The following is a 22,084-nucleotide window of genomic DNA, read 5'->3' on the forward strand; positions in this document are numbered from 1 at the left end:
CAGTATAGCAATTTGTCATCTGAAGTAGGAATTTATCTGGAAGGAAGGCAAAAACTGTCTAGGTAGTTCAATCTGATAATGCAGTTGTATAACTAGTTTAATTATTTACTTTGTTACAGTGGAACTCAACAACCATATAAAAAGTATAGAATGTATAAAAAAAGGAGGCTGCAATCCAAATAGCAATGTTGACACCTTCTGCATTTGTATATGCCCTATGAGAATTTGAAATCTGTCCTATAGAAATTATATCAAGACTTTGAACAGGAACATTTCTCTATTTTAAGAACCATTTCCTAACTATTGTAGAAATGTGGAGTTGTCCTGGCTATCACAAAACTATTTGCACAGTGACCTGGATTGCAGCCCTTATACTAACTAGAACAACTAAAAAGAACCCATATATATTCAACTAAATTATGGCAAAGAATAAATATTAATTTTAAACAGAAAATAGATTTATTTGGATATGAAGGAGTGCTTTTAAAAAAGTTGATGTTTAAAGTAGGTACTTATTAAATACCAACTATTTTCAAATTGCATGTTTTTACTGTCGTTCTTTACTGTTGTTTGTAAACCAGCCAGAGTTAGGGTGTATGGACAGAAGTTTTTATCTATTTATATATAGAAAATTATTTTTTTAATCAACAAAACGTGTTAACATCCAGAACTGTTTTCTTACCAAGTACTTTGTAACAGCATTAGCTAGGAAGCAGAGATTTAGCGAAAGGAAAGCAATTTTTAAAAATTCTAGCCTATGAAATTATAGGCTGTATCTTATTATCTGTTTCTAATTGTTTTTTGTATTATATTAGATTACACTCTTTATTTCCTGACTGCTTTAAATTTTACTACACCCAGCAGTGTATGATTACATCTTATCCATTCCCACATTCCAGCAGCAGTATGCATACCCTAAAATATATTCTATATGGCAGTGAACCTTTTAGGCATAGAGTGCCCAAACTGGAAGGCATGCACATGTGTGCACCAGAGCACCAGAAACCCGACAACCAGCTGGACAGTGTGCATGCGTGCTTCAGAAACCCAACAACCAGCTGGCTGGGGTGCATGCGTGCATCGGAAACCATATGACCAGCTGGCTGAGCTGGGGTGACGGTGCACGTGCCCACAGAGAGGCATGCGTACCATAGGATCGCCATCAAGGCTATAGGGTATACATCACTCTAGTGCAGATTGGGGAGGCTTTCCATCTTTATAACAATCTCATTCTCTGTTTCATCTAATCTCACTTTGTTAAGAAGACAACAGCAATTCCGTGTACCTCAGTGTGTAGTCATGCTGGCCACATGACCACGGAAATGTTTTCAGACAACACAGGCTCTCTCAGCTAAGAAACAAAGATGAGCACTGCCTCCTTGAGTCTGACAAAATTGGACAGGGGAAAGCTTCACTTTTACCCATAAACATATTCATTCATTCTTCCATTCAATCATGTCCAGTTCTCAGAGACTCCCTGGACAAGTCCCTGCAACTTTCTTAGCAAGGTTTTTTTCAGAAGTGATTTGCCATTGCCTTTTTCCTAGAGCTAACAGAAAGTGACTGCCCAAGGTCACGCAGCTAGCTTCATGCCCAAGGCATGAGAGTAGGACTAGAACACAGCACCTCCAAGTTTCTAGCCTGATGCTTTAACCACTACGCCAAACTAGCTCTTATATACTATATATGTAGGTAGGTAGGTATATATGTGTGTATGTATGTGTATGAAGATAGATAGATAGATAAGATAGATAGATAGATAGATAGATAGATAGATAGATAGATAGATAGTAATATTTCCTCTTTCCTCAGCAGCAGTGAATTTGAAGCACACTGTCCATCCATAAATGCATATGGAATTATTTAAGTCATATATTGACAAAATGTTCAGTATTTTTAAAATTAAAAGTTGATTCATCACATAACACAAATTATTATTTCAAAATGTCCAAAAACAGTTTGAAAATGTGAATAGTAGCTTTCAATTCTTAAAAGTGTGATGAAATATACTACTATATACTAATAAAGTGCTCTTTTATAATTGCAAGTTGTGTTGTACATAGCACTCTTTAATAACTTTTAAACTGTAGAAGGAACTGGAACTTCGCATAGCAACTTTTTAATAATGGGTCATACTTTGTGATTTCAGTCCTGTATGTTTACATATGGGCAAGGTAACTTTTAGCTAACATATCAATATTTAATAATTAACATTGTGATGTAGATATAAAATTATTTATTTTGGCAGGTCTCTCTTTTCTTACCATACAAGAGATACCAAAATATTCTGGCTTTGGACTAATGCTTCCGGGGCATATGCATGGCTCTGAAGTATGTAAAAGTAAAAAAGTCACTTCAAAGTATTTGAATTCTTGCTTCCCACTTTAAAAAATGAAAATATACACTACCTAGAATAATTCTACCTTGTTAGATAGCCTACGTGAGACTTTAAATATGTAGATTTTAGTAACTGTTAACAGGTTTCTTATGTGCAGTTTCAAAATTATTATTATTATTATTTATTATTATTATTTATTTGATTTTTATACCGCCCTTCTCCCGAAGGACTCAGGGCGGTGTACAGGCAAGATAAAACCAACAATACAATATACAGGTTAAAATACCATTTAAAAAACTTATTTAAAATTAGCCTGAAATTAAAATTACCATAACTAAAAACCCCGTTTAAAATTCATAAAATTTCACATTAAAAATCCAATTTAAGCCAGCCCCGCGCGGATAAAGAGATGTGTCTTCAGTTCGCGACGGAATGTCCAAAGGTCAGGTATTTGTCGTAAACCCGGGGGAAGCTCGTTCCAGAGTGTGGGAGCCCCCACAGAGAAGGCCCTTGCCCTGGGGGCCGCCAGCCGGCATTGTCTGGCGGACGGCACCCTGAGAAGTCCCTCTCTATGGGAGCGTACGGGTCGGTGGGAGGCATGTGGTAACAGAAGGCGGTCCCGTAAGTACCCAGGTCCTAAGCCATGGAGCGCTTTAAAGGTCGTAACCAACACCTTAAAGTGCACTCGGAAGGCCACAGGCAGCCAGTGCAGTCTGCGCAGGAGCGGTGTTACATGGGAGCTACGCGTAGCTCCCTCTATCACCTGCGCAGCTGCATTCTGGACTAACTGAAGCCTCCGAGTGCACTTCAAGGGGAGCCCCATGTAGAGAGCATTACAGTAATCCAAGCGAGAGGTAACGAGGTAACAGTAATCCAAGCGAGAGGTAACAAAATACTGTATATATCAACCCAAAGGAAATTAGAAAAGCTTCCCTATGGTTATGCAACAAAAATATATCACAAAATGCTGTCTATATTTCCATACCTATTTTTGCACCCTGTTCTTCATGCAATATTGTTTTTTCACATACACACACATATACAGTATATGGAATTTCCACAATATTCATAGAAACCATAATTATAGTCCAGCCATTATGCTAAGAATTTAATGAACCAGAGGAAAATAATTTACATACTATTTAATATTAGGACACTTCAACTGGTAACAGTTTATGTCAGCGCTTCCAGTGAAAAAAATAGTAGTATATGGATGTAGTCATTGCCTAATATAAGGGAAGACAAGACAATATAACATTTCAAGAAAAAAAAGTTTCCCAAATAAAGCTAAGAGATAAAAGAATGTCCTTCATTATATACAGATTCTTGGGCCTTTAACTGAAAGGAACGTTGGTCCTACCTGAGACGTTCCTTCTCTGCAGAGTGTGAGTGTCCAAGAATGGGTTAAATATTGTCCTTCTTCCCAGAGACTGAATATCAATTTCATTGCCATGCCCTGTTGCCTCTCGTTCCAGCTCCAGTTTTCGACGATGGCGCAGCTGTGAACAAATCTAAACGTGCCATTATTTATCCCCACTTCCTGGACCGCACCGGCGCTAGGGCGAGGTTGGACACTCACACTATCTGCAGAGAAGGAACGTCTCGGGTAAAACCAATGTTTCTTCTCCTGCCTGATAGTGTGAGTATCCAAGAATGGGATATGCCAAAGCCTACTACCCTAAGGGAGGGAAGGTGTGTGGTCTGGAGTTTCCCCAGACGCACCTTTTGTAGGACCCTTCTCCTGAAGGAGGCATCAGCAGATGTGAAGGAGTCCAACTTATAGTGCCTAATGAGAGGCCCAGGTTGCTGCCCTGCAAATTTCCTCTATGGATGTTTGAGTGGCCCAGGCTGCCGTTGTGGCTGCACTTCGAGTAGAGTGATCCGTGATCCGGCTGGGCAATGATAAGGCCCTGGATTGGTATGTGAGGTCTATACATGAACACAATCATCTGCCAATTGTTGATGGGGTAACTCGGGATCCCAAAGAGGCTGGCTGAAATAAGAGGAAGAGCTACTCTGACTTCTTATCTTTGGCTGTCCGTTTGATATAGATTTTCAGGGCCCTCCTCATGTCTAAGGTATGCCATTGGCATTCTAGAATAGAATAGAATAGAATAGAATAGAATAGAATAGAATAGAATAGAATAGAATAGAATAGAATAGAATAGAATAGAATTTTATTGGCCAAGTGTGATTGGACACACAAGGAATTTGTCTTGGTGCATATGCTCTCAGTGTACATAAAAGAAAAAGATACGTTCATCAAGGTACTACTGGATGGGAAGGCCAGAAGTTGGGCAGGACAATCTCCTGAGACCGATGGAACCAGGAGTTAACTTTTGGTATGAAAGATGGATCAAGTCTGAGGACCACTCTATCTGCATGGAAAATGCAGAGGTCCTCTCTAACTGATAAGGCCGCCAGCTCCGAAATGTGTTAGGCCAATGTGATAGCCACTAGAAAAACGACCTTAAGGGTCATATGATGGAGCGTAATTCTTCTAAGCGGCTCAAAAGGGGACGACGTCAGCGTCTGCAACACTGTAGGTAGATCCGAGGATGGGTACCTATGGACCCATCCTCGGATGGGCATAAATTTGCTGCCCTCTGATGAATCTCTGCACCACTGGATGAAGGGAAAGGGAATCCCGCTCACCACAGGTCAAGACTGTGGAGAGGGCTGCCACTTGCCTGCGGATGGTTATGTGAGAGCCCTTCGTCCAATCCATCCTGGAGGAAGTCCAGGACTTGAGGCACTGTCGCCACTATGGGATCAATGGTCTTCCTTGAATACCAATCCGCGAAGGCCCGCCAGGTGGCATTGTATATATGGGTATTGGATGGATGTCTGGAGGCCAGAATTATCCTAGAGGAGTATTTGCTTTCCCTCAAGAGATTCCTCTCAAGTGCCAGACAGTCAGCTGGAGCCACTGAGGCTCCGGATGCATTAGGACCCCCTGGCTGAGGGAAATCATCTCTGGCAGGATCCTCCAGGGTGGAGACACCAACAGGCCTTTTAGGTCCACAAACCACAGGCGTCTGGCCCAATGGGGGGCCACCAGTAGTACCTCCACCTTTTCCATCAGGATCTTCCTAATAACTGCCAGGACAAGAGGTAGGGGAGGGAAGGCGTAAAGAAGTCCAGAGGCCAGGGGCTGCGTAGGGCATTGGTCCCCTCCGCCATGGGCGTTGGATACCTGGAGAAGAAGCGAGGAACCTGCGCATTTGCTAGGGAAGCAAACAGGTCCACGACCAGATGACCGAACCTCTGGGACATCTCCCTGAATATGTCCAGGTGGAGAGCCCACTTGTGGCCCTGCTTAAGGAGTCCGCCTGCTGGTTGGTGGACCCAGCGATGTGTTCCGCTTTCAATAAGAGAAGGTGACTCTCCGTCCAAGCGACTTGCTTCTGCCATTAGGGCCCGTGAGTGGATCACTCCCTGTCTGTTTATGTGGGCCTTTGTGGCCACGTTGTCGGTCAAAATCAATATGTGCCATCCATGGATGAGGTTCTGGAAGTGGCGGAGGGCTAGGTGTACCACCCTGAGCACCAGACAATTGATATTGTTGGTAAGCTCTGCCTGCGTCCACTGGCCCTGGGTCATATGTGTTTGCAGGTGGGCACCCCAGCCAAAGAGACTGACATCGATGTAATCACCAACCTGTTGGGCTCTCGGAAAAGATGACCCTGGCTAGAGCCGGAGATGTCCACCATTAGAGCGATCGTAGGATTAGCGTGGATACGCAAACTCTGATCTGTGAACTGCTGTTGCCATTGCAGGGGCCTGGCATGCAGCCGCGACCAGGGAACTATGGAAACACATGAAGCCATCTTCTCCAGCAGCTGTGATAGCAGTGCCACTGGGACCGTGCGCTTCACTCAAATCTGGGTGACGAGAGCCACCAGGCTTCCCCTGCGCTCTTGGGACAGGATCACTGCCCCCAGGTGTTGGATTCAAGTCTTAGGCACAAGATGGCTTTTGATAAAATTGACGGAGAATCCGTGGTTCTGCAAAATTCGAATTGTCGTACTTATGTCCTCTGCTGCTTGAGATGTAAATGAGCCTGAATAAGGATATCGTCGAGGTAGCACTGGATCCTGACCGGAATGGTTCGCAGGTGAGCCGTAATGCCACCAGTACTTTGGTGAAGCACCTGGGCGCTGAGAACAGGCCAAAAGGCAAGGCCCTGTACTGGTAATGACCTTAATCGTAATGGAACCTCAGGAAACGGCTGTGTACTGGTAATATCGGCACATGGAGGTAAGCCTCCATAAGATCAATGGAGGCTAGGAGGTCAACCCGGCCGCAGTCCCTCCAGAATGGACTGGACTAAGCTCATCCTGAATTTCTTGTAGATCAAATGGGTATTTAGATTTTTTAGATATAGGATCGCCCTCCACCCCCATGAAGACTTTGGAACGATGAATAGAATAGAATAGAATAAAACCCCTGTCTCCTTTGGTCCAGAGGGACTGGCTCTATGGCTGGTATTTCCAACAAGTGTTGGATGGCCGATTCCACAAGCTCTCACTTTTTGGCATTTAAGGAGATAGGGCACCACACAAAGTTGTTCGGGAGTGGTGTACAGGAATTCCAAGGATAGGCTCAGCCATACGGTGTTGAGTACCAAATTGTCTGTGGTGGTCTCCTCTCATTGAATGGCATAGTGTGCCAATCGGACCCCAATGGGAGGGTTGGTTTGGTTCTGCGGTAGGGTGAACTCCTGCTCCACGAATGGGCCACCGTGATTGGGGAATTTGTCTGGGATGATCCCCAAACCAAGATCTCTCTGTCTGTCATTCTGGGAGTTGATATGTGAACCTTTGCTGAGGAGAAAATTCCATTTCTAAAGGCTGGAAAGACAATCTCCGGAAATATGGGGAAGGCCTGAGATCCACCCTTCGAAACATGTTAGGCATAATCTTTTTCCTTTCCTTATTCTCTATTAGGATCAGATCCAAGGCTTCCCCAAATAACATGGTCCCTTTGTAGGGGGCGGAAGCAAGACGTCACTTGGACTTGGCATCTGCCTACCAGTTCCTAAGCCATAGCAGCCTTCTTGATATAACAGAGGGAGGCAACGTTTAATGTTGTGTCTGCCGAAAATTGGGCTGCCGGAATCAATTTGTTTAAATCTTGGTGTAAACTCACTTCTTGGGGTGATAATTTCTCCTGCAGCTGGTTAAGCCACAGGAGAGAAGTGCAGTTCAAACGCCCAGGCTGCAGCTTGGTAAGTCTTATGAAGAACAAGCTTTGCCTTTTTATCTTCAACTTTGAGATTGTCTGCCAAGTCCCCTGCCACAATGGAAGAGGATAAAGCCAGATTGGTGACTGGACTGTCCACGAGGGTAGTTGTAAAATCTCAGACAGATCCAGGCCAGCATTGTAAAAATGCCTGTCATTACTATTCGGGGTAGGGAAGGGCCTGGAATAGTCCCATTGCTTTTGGATAACGTCTAGAAAAAGTCTACAGACAGGTATCTCTTTCTGCGTTGACTTAGGTTTCTGAAAGAGGCCGTCTGCAGGATCCAAGGAGATTTCAGGAGGTGCTATTTGCGCTCCCAATTTAATTGTGGATCTCACCTTGTGTAATAAAGGCTTGAACAGACTTGGTGGAAAAAGCCCTGTAAAGGCTGGAGGATCCGGAACCATGTCCTCATCCTCAGAGAGATCAGGATCTCTATGCCCTTCATCTCCCCACAGGGATTCCGACTACCCACCCATGGGCTGCAAGATTGAGGTCCCTGGAGAATGAGCCTTTGACTGAAAGCACCAGAGGCTCAGTAGAATAAGGCGGACCTTCCATAGATGAGGGACCTGGCAATCCCCTGAGAAATAACTCGAGATATGATGGACCGCATATCCTGAGAAGCCTCTGGCTCTTGTCTTTCCCCTAAGTGGAGCCCCGCTGAAGTGGGATTAAAGGTCACAGTTAGAATTTGCCTCCCTGCAGAAGCAGATTGTCTGCCTGTTATTACACAGGAAAAGGGATCCAGATTTTTCTCATTGCTCGCAAGCTGAGCAGATGGAGGAGGAGATAGCTCCCTTGCTCCCTCTGGTGGTGAAAATGGCTCAGCTGCCGCCTGGGGCTGCTCCAACTGCTCCATTTGAAAAGCGCACAAAATGCTTGGAACAGGTATTGTGGGGGGCTAATTGCTTACTCCGTTTCTTTTCAGCCATAGCGATTTGTTTTTCAAGTGCCTTGAGGCGCCTTTTAGTGTCCTTTTCCTCAGCACTGATGTTCCTGGAGGACTTTGGATTTTATTTTATCAGCTGCCCTTTTTTGAAGCAGACCAGGATTTAACCACCCCCTTAACAGGGAGACTCCAGGGGGTCTGGAGAGTGACTCCCTCGTCTGTCCACGAGGGAGCACTCCGCCATTTTTTTGGGCTTTGCTCCGACAGAAGAAAGGAGACTGCCCAGAGAACTGAGCAGAGCTCCAAATGAGTCAGCAAAGGCTGACAATGGCTGAAGGGAAGTTGGCTGTAACTAAAGCCACAACAGACTGCCATCAGAATCCCCCAATGTGATCTGATTCAGCTGGACATGATCGTTCTATTCCGTGGGTTGGCGGCTGTGCCAATACAAAACTGGTCTAGCCAGCTCAATCCCCACAATCCCCAGTTTAGAGTCTGGGAGTTGGCGGCATTGCCAGAGAACCTGGATTGGCCAGCACAACTTACAGGGCAAACTCCTGCTGCTTCCGCTTGTTAAAATAGCTGTTTTTCACATAAAAATTTGATTTCTGAGGTCCAAGAAGTCCAAGAATCGATTACTACTCTGATCTGTCCAGATATGTCTCTCTCAGGCAAGACTGAGTCAAAAACTGGAGCTGAAAGGAGAGGCAATTGGGCATGGCAATGAAATCGATACTCAGTCTCTGGGTGGAAGGACAATATTTAACCCATTCTTAGACACTCACACTATCAGGCAGGAGAACATAAAAAGCAGGCATATGATTTTTATTGAATTATTAGTCTCTCAGTACGTTACAGCTACTAACAAAGTAGGACAAAATACAGTACAGGTATTCCTCAATTTACAACAGTTCATTTGGTAGCAGCAGGGACCGCCTGCTGCTACCGAATACCTCTCACCGACCCGTGCGCTCTCACAGAGAGGGACTCCTCAGGGTGCCGTCGGCGCGACAGTGTCGTCTGGCGACACCCAGGGGAAGGGCCTTCTCTGTGGGGGCTCCCGCCCTCTGGAACGAACTCCCCCCAGGACTTCGTCAACTTCCGGACCTCCGAACCTTTCGCCGCGAGCTCAAAACTTATTTATTTATCTGCGCTGGACTGGGTTAGTTTTCTTAAGTTATGGGTTTTTAATGGGTTTTACCTTTAAATTTTAATTGTGGCCAATTCAAATAAGTTTTTTATTAGTATTTTAATTGTATCTACAATGTATTCATTTTTTACTTGGCTGTGAACCGCCCTGAGTCCTTCGGGAGAAGGGCGGTATACAAATTTAAATAATAAATAAATAAAATAAATAAATTTAGTGACCATTCAAAGTTACAGCGGCACTGAAAAAGTGACTTATAACTTTTTTCACACTTATGACCACTGTAGCATCTGGTCATGTGATCAAAATTTAGACATTTGACAACTGACTCATATTAATGATGTGGCAGTATCCCAGGGTTATGTGATCCCCTTTTGTGATCTTTTTACGAGTAAAGTTAATGGGGAAGTCAGATTCACTTAACTGTTACTAATTTAACAACTGTAGTGATTCACTTAACAACTGTGGCAAGAAAGGTTGTAAAATTCGGCAAAACTCATTTAATAACTGCTTCATTTAGCAACAGAAATTTTGGGATCAGTTGTGGTCATAAGTTGAGGACTACCTGTATTTTATTTTTCTCTTTCATTGAATAACTTTTTAAGTGATTTCTAAAATAATTCATAAAATTATATAGTGCACTCCTGAAGAAATAATTGCTTCTTTTAAAGAAAAAATATTTTTCCCTGCATGGTATCTTGTTATCTGAAAAAGCAGCAGCTGTTTTGAAAAATATTGAATTTTTCTCTTTGAATTAAATTAAAATGATGAATCTATGTTCAAAATAATAAATCAAAATTAATGAAACAAATTCCAGCAGCTGAATACTGCTTGTCTTGTTTCTTTTTGTTGGATCAATATGACCTGGCCGCAGGACCACCCTGGAAACAGCAAAGGACCAGCCTGCGGTGCTTCTGCCAGCGAAAACACGCTCTTGAGCTCCATTTTCAGCTGCCACGAGCTCCTACAACCCACTGCCAGCGAAAATGGAGCTCGAGAGGGCTACATGCATTTTCACTGGCAGAGGGTTGCAGGAGGCTGTCCCAGCCGAAAACAGAAATTGGGAGCCCGTTTTTGCTGTCAGGCATCCCCGACAAGAGTGATGTTGAGCTAGTTACGCCCCCTCTGCCCCCCACCCCGAGGTCAAACACAACTCTGATGTGGCCCTCAATGAAATCGAGTTTGACACTCCTGGCTTACACCAACATGCTTTAACATACAGGTGAAGGGGGAAAAATACCTGGGTGAACAAATATGTAATCATTACTACTGTATATAAGTGCTGACAAAAATAATGACCATCAACATATACTGATCATAATATAATCTGGGGTAACTTTCACCAACCACTATTCAGATGGAGATCATGATCTCTAAGAACTCTTTCAGTTCCTGCATAAAGCCCCAGACAGAAAATTTGATCACATTCATGCAGTAACTTTGTTCGAAACAAAAGGATTATGTAAAAGGCCCACTCACTTGTGTTTTCATTCTATAAAAAACTGTAGAAAACCTCATCTGCAGGCAAGGCAATTTTTTTTTCAGAACAATCCAATAATAGTGCCAGTTTGTACCAGTTAGGATGCTTGTCAGGATTAGAGTCATAACTTCAGCTGCTACTCTTTTATGCCAAGTGTAAATAATGTATGTTTTTTAAATGAGGTAAGGAAAAATCATAATGCATATCAGGAATTAAAACTTGGCACTTTATCATAATTAAATCAATAAGCTGATACCGATACATTTTCCATGAACAGAGAATAAATTCTAAACTATAGCTCATAATAAATTATCAGTTAAATGGATTATGCAAACATTATTTCATTTAATTATCAAGATTCATAATAAATGTAATTTCTGTATTCTAGAATTTCTAGAATTCTTGCTTGTTATTAGAAAATGTATTTATTATAGATACTGGATAGCCTACATATACAGGTAGTCCTTGACTTATGATGACAATTGAGCCCAAAATTTCTGTTGCTAAGCAAGACAGTTGTTAAGTGAGTTTTGCTCATTTTATGACCATCTTGCCACAGTTGTTGGATAAACCACTGCTGTTGTTAAGTTAGTAACATGATTGTTAAGCAAATCTGGATTTCCCATTGACTTTGTCCAAAGGGCACAAAAGAGGATCACATGACCCTGGGACACTGCAATTATCATTAATATAAGTCAGCTGCCAAGCACCATGGGGTGCTTCAATGGTCTTAAGTGTGAAAAACAGTCATAAGTCACTTTTTTCAGTGCTGTTGTAACTTCAGACAGTTACTAAACAAATGGTTGTAAATTGAGGACTACCTGTATTAGAAAATTTTAACTATTTTTATTGCATCATATATAATACATACTCAAATGTCTGCAAAGTAAATTTACAACATGTTAACTTTTCTCTGTTCTATTATCATGAATATAACTTTATCAAGGTTGATAAATGTTGACATGTGCAAGTGCATTTAGAGAAAATATGATTTCCCCTTTTAAAAAGGGAACCTGTACTAATAACAGCACAGAAGGGAAAAAATAGAATAACAGTTAAGAAAATGAGATATTATGAAATATCCTTAGCCTAGACAGTTTTATGTCTTCAGTGAGTTAGCAAGTTTGATGCAAAACCCAAAACGATTGCGTCAAAACGATTGCATATTAGGTAGATCATACAAATGATATCCAAGTCTACTATATAACTTCATGGATTACGCCTATTGATAAAGTATTAACCTGATATATACAACTTAATATAGAAAATGTTGATTAGAGGGGGAGAAATGTACAGCTTCTATATTGATTGTGGAAGTATTCTCAAGCATAAATAGCTAGTTGCCTTAATGGAACTTTATGAAATGACAAATTAGTAAATTTTTCAATGAACATTAGTACTTTAAAATTCTGTATCATTTAAAAACTTCTTTCCACTGGAGTTGAAATCTCAGCTGTCTATATCATACCAAATCGACAATTATTCAACTTCACAGTTTTCAAGAGTTAAATTAAACATATAAATAATGAAGGCAGTATAACTTACACAACCTAGCATCAATGAGATACCTGAATTCTTGCATAGTTCTATTAGTAAGAAACAGGTTAAAAAAAACTTTAATGGCACTTACTCAAATGCAAAAAAGAGTCCACTGGTCACCAAAATAAGAACAAATGTCAAGTAGAAGACTCCAGTCTGCCGAGCCATCATGATCCTTCCATTGCAAAAAAATTTGTTTCTTCCAGGGAAAACCTCCCATTTTCTCTTGGAAATGCTTTTCTTCATATGGGGAGACTCCATGGGAGAAGAAGAGCTATGAGTGCTGATCTGACTGTATTCACAGTCTTTCATGGGTCCTCCAACACCACCACCAGGACTCATTAATGGAAAATAAGGAGGAACCCCTCCAGCAACTCTTGCCTAAAACTTCTGAAGAAGACACTATTGGGTGTTTTATTAAAACAAGTTTATCATGGCATTTTAAAATTCCCAATTCTCTGTTAAAGATTTCAAAGCTATCATTTATGAAATATAAGCACAGTAATTTTTCCCTTCTTCACAATAAAATAAAAACCAAAGTTGAAAATGCATAATCATAGAATAAAATAGGAATGAAAAAGGCTTAAAATATAAAACAGTTGTCAATTAAACATAGAACTTTATGATTTTAAAGCATTCTGCCTTCTGTTTTAAGAAACTGCTCAGTTTTACTTCACATTTCATTTTTAAAGTACTTGGATCAGGTTTTGAGGCAAGCAGTCTCTAAATCAAAATCCTCCTCACAAAGATTTCTAAAAAAATCTTAAAAGTAGAATTTGTATGAATTGTTCTGAACAAAAACCAACTCTTAAGTGCAGCAACTGAAAAACGAACTATAAGATCCAATTTTCTCCCACTACCGTCTTTTTCTTCTTCCTTCCAATGGCAAGAGATTAGTTCCTATTTTTTGTCATTATAAAAGGCCTTTTCAAACGCAAAATAAAAATGTGGTCAGTGCCATCCTTGGAAAAAGGTGCAAGACATGGCAAGTTTCAAACCAGTCTTCATTTTATACATATATATATATATATATACCACTATAAAAATATGCCAATTTCAAAGGAGGCTGTGGTGGGGGAATGCAAAAACCAAAGCAAAATACAGCTGTCCTCAGGCCACTTTATTACTGATTCAGCCCTTGCCAGACAAAAATAACTTCCAGTTTTAGAAGTACTTGGCTGATCTCTCTCCACTTTTCTCCTTCGAGCCACCGGAGACCCCCAAACTGCGCTACACCACCGCAATCCTAGTCCCGTCTTCCAGGAGAAAACAGCAGCAACAGGAACCGTCGAGGAAAACGGCAAGGAGAGTTGGCTTTCTGCTTCTACTTTGACCTGGGCTTATTCCCTGCAGCCAGCCCGAGCAGAAGCAGCCACCTTCTTCCACCCCCCTCTCAACGCCAAGGGGTTGTACGGAGAAGCCACCTGAATCACGGCGGCAGTCGCCGGACCACCACCACCAGCAGCGGCAGCAGCAGCAGCCTTTCCCGTCGCCGTCCAGGATCCACGCGGCCCCTCGCGAAAAGCAGCTGCAGGCGAGAGAGAAAGGAGGCGAGCCAGCGTTCACACGGCACCCTCTTCGTGGGTTCCCCGCCGAGGAAAACACGGCCAGTGTTCCGAGGAGGCAGAAGCAAAGGCGGCAGCTTTCTCCTTCGGGAACGCTCCTTGAGAGAAGCGCACCGGGAAGGGGTCGGGATCACTCAGCACGGTGGGGGCGGCGGCAGGCGCAACCCCCGGGGCAGCCGCCGCCTCCACCTCCCCTTCCGCGGCTCCTGCCTTTCACTTTCATTGTCAGCCGCTTGGAAGGCGGCGGCGGCGGCGGCTCCTCTATCCGTGACGGTCCGCCTCACGGGCTCAGTCTTGGCCGGAGAAGGCAGGGGGGCAGCTTGTGTGCGTCTCCCACCGCCTATCTCCACATGGCAGAGGCAGCCTCCGGCGACCAGTTTCTTTCATCGACCGGTCGCCTTCCGCGCTCTCCCTCTCCCTCTCTCTCTCTCTCTCCTTCCCTGCAACAGCAGAAGCCGTGTCACTCGGGCCCGGCGCGCACGCAGAAGCCGGCGACAGCGACTCCCCAGCGCCCCACGCGGCCGCCGGAGGAAGCGCCTCTCGCGGCCGTCCTTGTCCACCGCCTCCCACTACTGGAACGCGGCTCGCTCCGCCGTTCGCCCACCTGCGGGTCACGCGACACCAAAGGGAGAAAGCCCGCCTGTCCACATCCCGCCAGCTACCCGCCCGAAAACTCAAAAGCGCCGCGCTATTTCTGGCCGCTTCCTCTGCCACCCTAACCCTAACCCTAACACAAACCACTCCCTCTCTTTTGCAGCATTCTGGGAAATGTATGCCGGGCCTTTTTTTCCCCCTCCGCGTGGGACGGCGAGATACATAAGAAACGGATAGAAAGGGTGGGGGGTGGGGGGTGGGGGGTGGGAGAGGGGAAGGGACGAAACTACATATCCCAGAATCCATTTTCCTCGTTCCTCCCTCTTAAATCGCCTAGCAATGTAATCTGTGCGAGGAAGGGACAGGAAAGAGATGAGAGATTAAAGGGGAAACGAAAGGGAGGTAACTGATAATTAGTACTAGAACAGAACTAATGGATAGCTATTTCTAAATATTGCCAGTTTGCCCGGTGAAATGCTCAGTTTTTATTTATTTGTAAGTTTCAGTTACAGTTAGACTGAAACTTACCCAACTTGTCTAAATATGGAAGTTGTTATTCGTCGTGCCTGGAGGATTCCGGAACCAGGGTCAAATCATCGGCTTAACTGAATAAATTGAATTGTGTTAAGTCTGTTGAGAACCCACAAAGCTTTTAATGCTATTTATACCGTATCGTTTGAGTTTATTGTCATCTGCTTTCGAGTTTTCTCCTCTACGGTTCTTCTGTTATTCCCATGATATTTCATATTATAACTATGTTAATTTTGCCATTTTCTTTTACATTACAAACTTGCCCACACTTTTTATTTTTTACATTACATTTTGAGCCATGCTAACTAACGCCCACACAGATTACCAAAATGTTTTCCAGAAAAAAAAAGTTATTTTGAATATATTAGAGGGAAGTGGTTACGTTATGCAGGTTTAGATTTTTATTAAATACAAAGTTTCAGGCCACAAATGATTTAGATTTGCAAAGGAAATCTTGCTTTGTGATTTTTGGGAATTCAGCGGTGCTCCACGAATTAGAGCTCATGCTAGTCACAGATCATTTCAATATACTAATATATTAACATAACACATTAACAATATACTGACATGTAATGGGTTTTCATTATATTGATTTTATTGTAAAAAAAAGCCTCAAATAAAAATGGAAATACAAAGACATGTAAGGCAATCATTCCAATTTGTCTTTTAATGTAATTTGGAAAAGTATGCTGTATGGAATATTAGCTTCCTACAAAGGAATAGTGATGTAATAAAATATGTTGCTCCCAATATAGAAATGTTTAAAATATCACATCTTAAAAGTGTCAAGTTTAAACACACACCACACAGAGAAAATGTTAATGATCTGTTTATTTCATAGAGCAAAGTACAAGAATCTAAATTAATTGAAACTGGAAGATATTTTGGCATTTCTCAATGTCAGCCATGGGGGTAATAAAATTAACTACAATATATTTTTATTCTTAAAATGTTTCAATTGCTGTGTATTAAAAAAGATTAGAACGATAGTTCAATGTATGCAAATCGGCAAATCCTGCTGAACTCGGTGATTTGATGTATAAAATATAAAACTAATATCAATTCCTGGCATGTGGCACCCGCATTGCACAACTGAAAATTAAGTGTTTCAACTCATACCCTCAAAACGATGCTATAGAGCACTGCACACCAGACCAACTAGACACAAGAACAGTTTTTTCCCAAAGGCCATTAATCTGCTAAACAAATAATTCCCTCAACACTGTCAAACTCTGGTGGCTCAACAGGCTAATGCAGCCTGTTATTAACAGCAACTGCTTGCAATATTGCAGGTTCAAGTCCCACCAGGCCCAAGGTTGACTCAGCCTTCCATCCTTTATAAGGTAGGTAAAATGAGGACCCAGATTGTGGGGGCAATAAGTTGACTTTGTATATAGTATACAAAATGGATAAAGACTATTGCCTGACATAGTGTGAGCCGCCCTGAGTCTTCGGAGAAGGGCGGGATATAAATGCAAATTAAAAAAAAAACTATTTACTAAATCTGCACTACTATTAATCTTCTCATAGTTCCCATCACCAATGTCTTTCCACTTATGACTGTATGATTGTAACTTTGTTGCTGGCAATCCTTATGATTTATATTGATATATTGACCATCAATTGTGTTGTAAATGTTGTACCTTGATGAACGTATCTTTTCTTTTATGTACACTGAGCATATGCACCAAGACAAATTCCTTGAGTCCAATCACACTTGGCCAATAAAAAATTCTATTCTATTCTATTCTATTCTATTCTATTCTATTCTATTCTATTCTATTCTATTCTATGTGGTAAAGATTGCTAAATTTTAGCCGCATTTTCTTCCTGTTCTCTTGAATGGGAGGCTTCAAGAAAGAAATTGTTCTACCCTTAAATTCCATCCTTAAAACATTTCCCTGAAATCTTAGATTTCTAGATCGGGGTGTCGCGACAACATGTCACATGATGTATCACAACTTTTTCCTTCTTTGCTAAACCAGGGGTGGGCTTCGCCAGTGCATGATGCATCCGGTCTGTGGGCTGCAAGTTTGACACCCCTGTTCTAGTTGAAGCCTCAGTTACATCAAATGAAGTCGCATGCTTTGACGTGATCATGCAAATGATGCAAGGTATCTGTATCATTTGTCAGTTATGCCATTATGCATATGTTGGCACTTGCCCTACCCCATGCTTCCCATGGCTGAAATTAAGGTGCGATCGCTTCCCTTTTTTGTATTTTGGACTACTTGAGATTAGGTATGAGATTTGTATTTTGGACTACTTGAGAATGCCCCTGGGAAGTGAACTACCAAAATAATTAAAAAGCCCAACATTATCAGCCATTTTCTTTCAGTAGTGGGTTCCACTTACCTTCGCTACTGGTTCGGAACCAGGAGCATGCATGTGTACGTGCTCGCTTCACTCATGCGCTACACTTCTGTGCATGGGCAGAACCTTCTGCGTATGCACAGAACGTCGGTGATGACATCCGGGTGGGTGGGCGGAGTCTCCTGCCGCCGCCACTACTGGTTGGCCTGAACCGGGGTGAACCGGTAGAAACCCACCACTGTTTTCTTTCCAATAATATCAGCAAAAACTCACTTTCTCCTGGTAGATCATAGTGATGTTGTATAGTAATGTTCCCCAATTTAGGAGAAGTTTCCCATTTTTGCCATATAATGCAAAGTAAACAAGCAATTTGAAATAAAAATTATAACTGATGTTTGAGAATAGTTTTTATTTATTTATTTGTATCCTACCTTTATTAATTTTACAAAGAACTCAAGGCAGCAAACATAGCCAACATATCTTCTTCCTAGAGAGAAATGTTCATGAAACTGATGATACAATAATTTGCAGAGTAGACCCACTGCGAACAACCACTTCAAAGCAATTTAAGTCCTATTGATTTGAATGAATATGTTCTAAATGTAACACTCTATATTAAATCTGATGTTTGTAATATATTTCATGGGCATGAGTTGACAGGGCATGGGAATTGTGACATTTTAATTGTCTTCAATTTCTTATTCAGTCCAGTTGAAGGGTTAGTGCAATTGTGAAGACATAGGCAAATGCCAATTCAGAATTAATATCAACTGAACTAAGCTGTTGGGTTGTGCTACTGCTGGGACAGGCTTGCTAATAACAATATGAACTCTAGCCCTGAGGGTTTAGCTGACATCAAATACAAGGAAGGCAAAGGTCTTCATACCCTTTTTTCTTTCTGTCATCCTACTTGCAACAGAACCATCTAGTAAATAACTCCATAGCATAAATACTGTTACTAGCCTACATTTTCTGATGATAATTATACAAAGCAATTGCCTAGAAATAAAAAAAAATGGCAGACTTCATGCTGTTTATTTTAGATTTTTTCAAACTTGGCAACTCTTAAAACGTATGGACTTCAACAGCCAGAATTCTGGCTGGAGAATTCTGGAAATTGAAGTCCATATATCTTAAACTTGTCAATTTTGAAAAAACTGGTTTATTCTAGCTGCCGTGCCCAAACACATTTTTTCCTCACTTGCATGTAACTTAAATCAATGTATTTTCAAACCTGCAAACAAAGCTTGCTGAGCTGACCTTTTTCTTGTTTGAATAATCAGCAATGGATCTTAGGATCCTAGGTCAACTTTGAAAAAAGCTTAGTGACTGCTTGTACTACTAAGGTAAATTCCCACAAGCATAAAAAGCTATGCAGTTCTACTTCAGCAGATACTAATAAGCTAATTCAATATTTGCCTGTTTGTTAAAGTAGGAAAGTACAAGAAGACTTAATAGGATCAAGACATCTTGCTAAGCCAAAAACCTAAGGATCAAAATAGGAATAGCACAACCTAGATTGACCTTATTGTTGATTCCATCATTCCTCCAATTGTAACTCAAGTTTTTGAAGGTTGATAAGCGTGAAACATAGGGTGCCAGCTTGAAAATTATGAGAGGAGGAATGAATTGAATTCATTAAACTAAAACATACAGCTCCTGGATCTGGGCTACAAAAATCAGAGTAACTGAGATGATGGCAATGGGATACAGAAAAGTCTAAAAATGTCAGCTACTAGTCTTGCAGATTATACCCCTATTGTTGGTATAACCTCCAAGCTGTGGTTTGGCCTGCAAATTATGCTTAAAAGAGAAGCCTCAGGAAATATTTTTGTAATACTGCTAATCCACAATTCATAACATACATGTACACTACAGCAGGTATACAGACATTTTCAAGTTCTCCATCATCACCATTATTGGTGCAACAAAAGCATTTATTTTAGTGCTTTTATGATACATAACCTTTAGTTTAGGCTGGGGATGTGAATGTATAAACTACTCTTTAGGGTACTCTGCTAGATTTACATATCTTCAAAAAGATAGACAAGTATCAAATAGTCGCAAAGACATTAAGAGAACACTAGCTTTTGCTACCAATTAATGATTTATTTTATTTTTTATTTATTTATTTTGTCAAATACATATTAGATAATATATATAAGTATAAGCATGAATTGAATACATAAGGTGAATACAATTAAAGGGAACATTAGGACAGGGACAGTAGGTATGCTGGTGCTCTTATGCACGTCCCTTATAGACCTCTTAGGAATGGGGTGAGGTCAACAGTAGACAGTCTTAGGTTAAAGTTTTTGGGTTTTGGGATGAGACCACAGAGTCTGTTAGTGCATTCCAGGCATTAACAACTCTGTTACTGAAGTCATATTTTCTGCAATCAAGTTTGGAGCAGTTCACTTTAAGTTTGTATCTATTGTGTGCTCGTGTTTTGTTATGGTTGAAGCTGAAGTAGTCATTGACAGGTAGGACATTGTGGCAGATGATTTTATGAGCTATACTTAAGTCATACCAAAGTCGGCGTAGTTCTAAATTTTCTAAACCCAGAATTTCAAGTCTGGTGGCATAAGGTATTTTGTTGCAATCAGAGGAGTGGAGGACTCTTCTTGTGAAATATTTCTGGACATGCTCAATTGTATTAATGTCTGATATGCAGTGCGGGTTCCATGTTTGAAGCCCAGATATGGTAGTGTCCTTCTAGTAATTGTACCCTGTGCCAAAGTATGATTTGTTGAAATTTATACAAGATGCCCGATGAAAACTAAGCAAATTAATTACCATATATACTCGAATATAAGCCGATCCGAGTATAAGCCGAGGTCCACAATTTTACCCCAAAAAACTGGGGTAAACTGGGGACTCGAGTATAAGCCGAGGGTGGGAAATGAGGCAGCTACCGGTCGGGGGAAACCCTCCCTCCCTCAGCCGAGAAGGCTGGCGGCTCCCCCGCCCCGCCCTCTCACTGCACCGGCAGGGCTTCCCCGCGCTAATGCAAAAGCCCGCCAAGTTTGCGCCATCTGGTATAATGTGAAAAAAAGAAGAAGAAAAAAACCTCGAGTATAAGCCGTATATACTCGAGTATAAGCCGAGGGGACGTTTTTCAGCACAAAAAACGTGCTGAAAAACTCGGCTTATACTCGAGTATATACAGTAACCCAAACCAGTTTCTTGGAGGTTTAAAGTCCAGATCTGACACATTTAGGGATCCAGGATATAAAACATTTTGATGCAATAGAAATATGATCACATTATTCAGCCTCATGAGAGTAAAAGAAAAAAAAAGCTTAGCCGCATATCACACAGGAGAGAACTTACCTTAACTTCCAATATCTACATACCATTATTTCTTAGAATACAGTAATCTCTAAGATTTGCCAGAGCCAATCAGCAGTAGTGCTAGAGAAGAACAAACATTCTGAAGAGAGAGCAGCTAATGCTGACCTTTCCAAAGTCTAAAGTTAGATAAGATTTTTAGTCTGGGAAATACAATTCTGCTTTTCTATGTCTCATGCCATCTTACCTGTTAGATCTAGAGTTCCTTGTACAGGAGAAAATTATTGTAAATAATCTGTTTCAAGACTGGCAGGTGTGTTAATTTGTGAACACCAACATACAAAAACGAGCTGTTTATGCACCTTTTAGACACATTTATCATATTGATTTGGAAAAGAAAAAAGGCAGTCTTGAGTTCGTTAACACTTTCCTGGACAGTGGCTGTATTAATTTTCAGGACAGAAGAAACTTACTAAACTCATTAAGAATCTATATAATATAAAAGTTGATATTAGCTGTATCATATGAATTAAAAGCCTAGTAAGTAAAGTACTACTACTGAAAGTGCCTAGGAAAACATAAATACTTTATTCATAACTCAATATTCATTTATGCAGGAAATAAATTAAATCAGACACAGTATCAGCTACATACAGAAAACAATAATTTGTTCTCCATATAAGTATACTTCTTGAACCTCAGATTTTTCTGGATTTCTTTCAGTTAGTTAATTGAATTAATTAGTTTAATCGAACAAAATTCATGGATTTGGAAATAGAACATTTCAGGGAATTTTGGACTGTACCAGATTCTTTCCCAAACCATAGTGTTCCAGGCGTGGTTTGACTATGCTCAAAAATAAATTCTCCAAATCAGAAGTAGTTCAATACATCCCAGTACCATTCTGTTCTGACTTGAACTGAGCGTCCATGAATATAGCACAATTGGATGGGATCACTAACATATTATGCTAAAGCCAAATGAATCACAATCTTAATTAATTCATAGCATCAGTTTATATGCTGCTCAAGTCCAGAGACTTAAGCATTATTGTATACTGCAGTGTGTGAATCCTTTTAATGCCTCTGAGAATATCATGTCCTTGGCCAGGCACTAGAATCAAATACTATACATAAGTCCTGTTATATA

At 41.2% G+C, this 22,084-nt stretch overlaps 1 protein-coding gene across 2 annotated transcripts in view; it reads right to left on the reverse strand.

The window, feature by feature from the left end:
• ZDHHC14 (zinc finger DHHC-type palmitoyltransferase 14) overlaps positions 1-13,977 on the reverse strand; it is an 82,706-nt gene extending 68,729 nt beyond the window's left edge. For both annotated transcript variants that reach the window (XM_058168773.1, XM_058168765.1), the window contains exon 1: positions 12,733-13,977. In XM_058168773.1, coding sequence (XP_058024756.1) covers positions 12,733-12,983 — 251 coding nt within the window. In that variant the 5' untranslated portion in view covers positions 12,984-13,977. The remainder of the gene's footprint in view (positions 1-12,732) is intronic.
• Positions 13,978-22,084: the final 8,107 nt, after the last annotated feature.

The sequence above is a fragment of the Ahaetulla prasina genome, chromosome 1 (assembly GCF_028640845.1).
Source record: "Ahaetulla prasina isolate Xishuangbanna chromosome 1, ASM2864084v1, whole genome shotgun sequence".
NCBI lineage: Eukaryota > Metazoa > Chordata > Lepidosauria > Squamata > Colubridae > Ahaetulla > Ahaetulla prasina.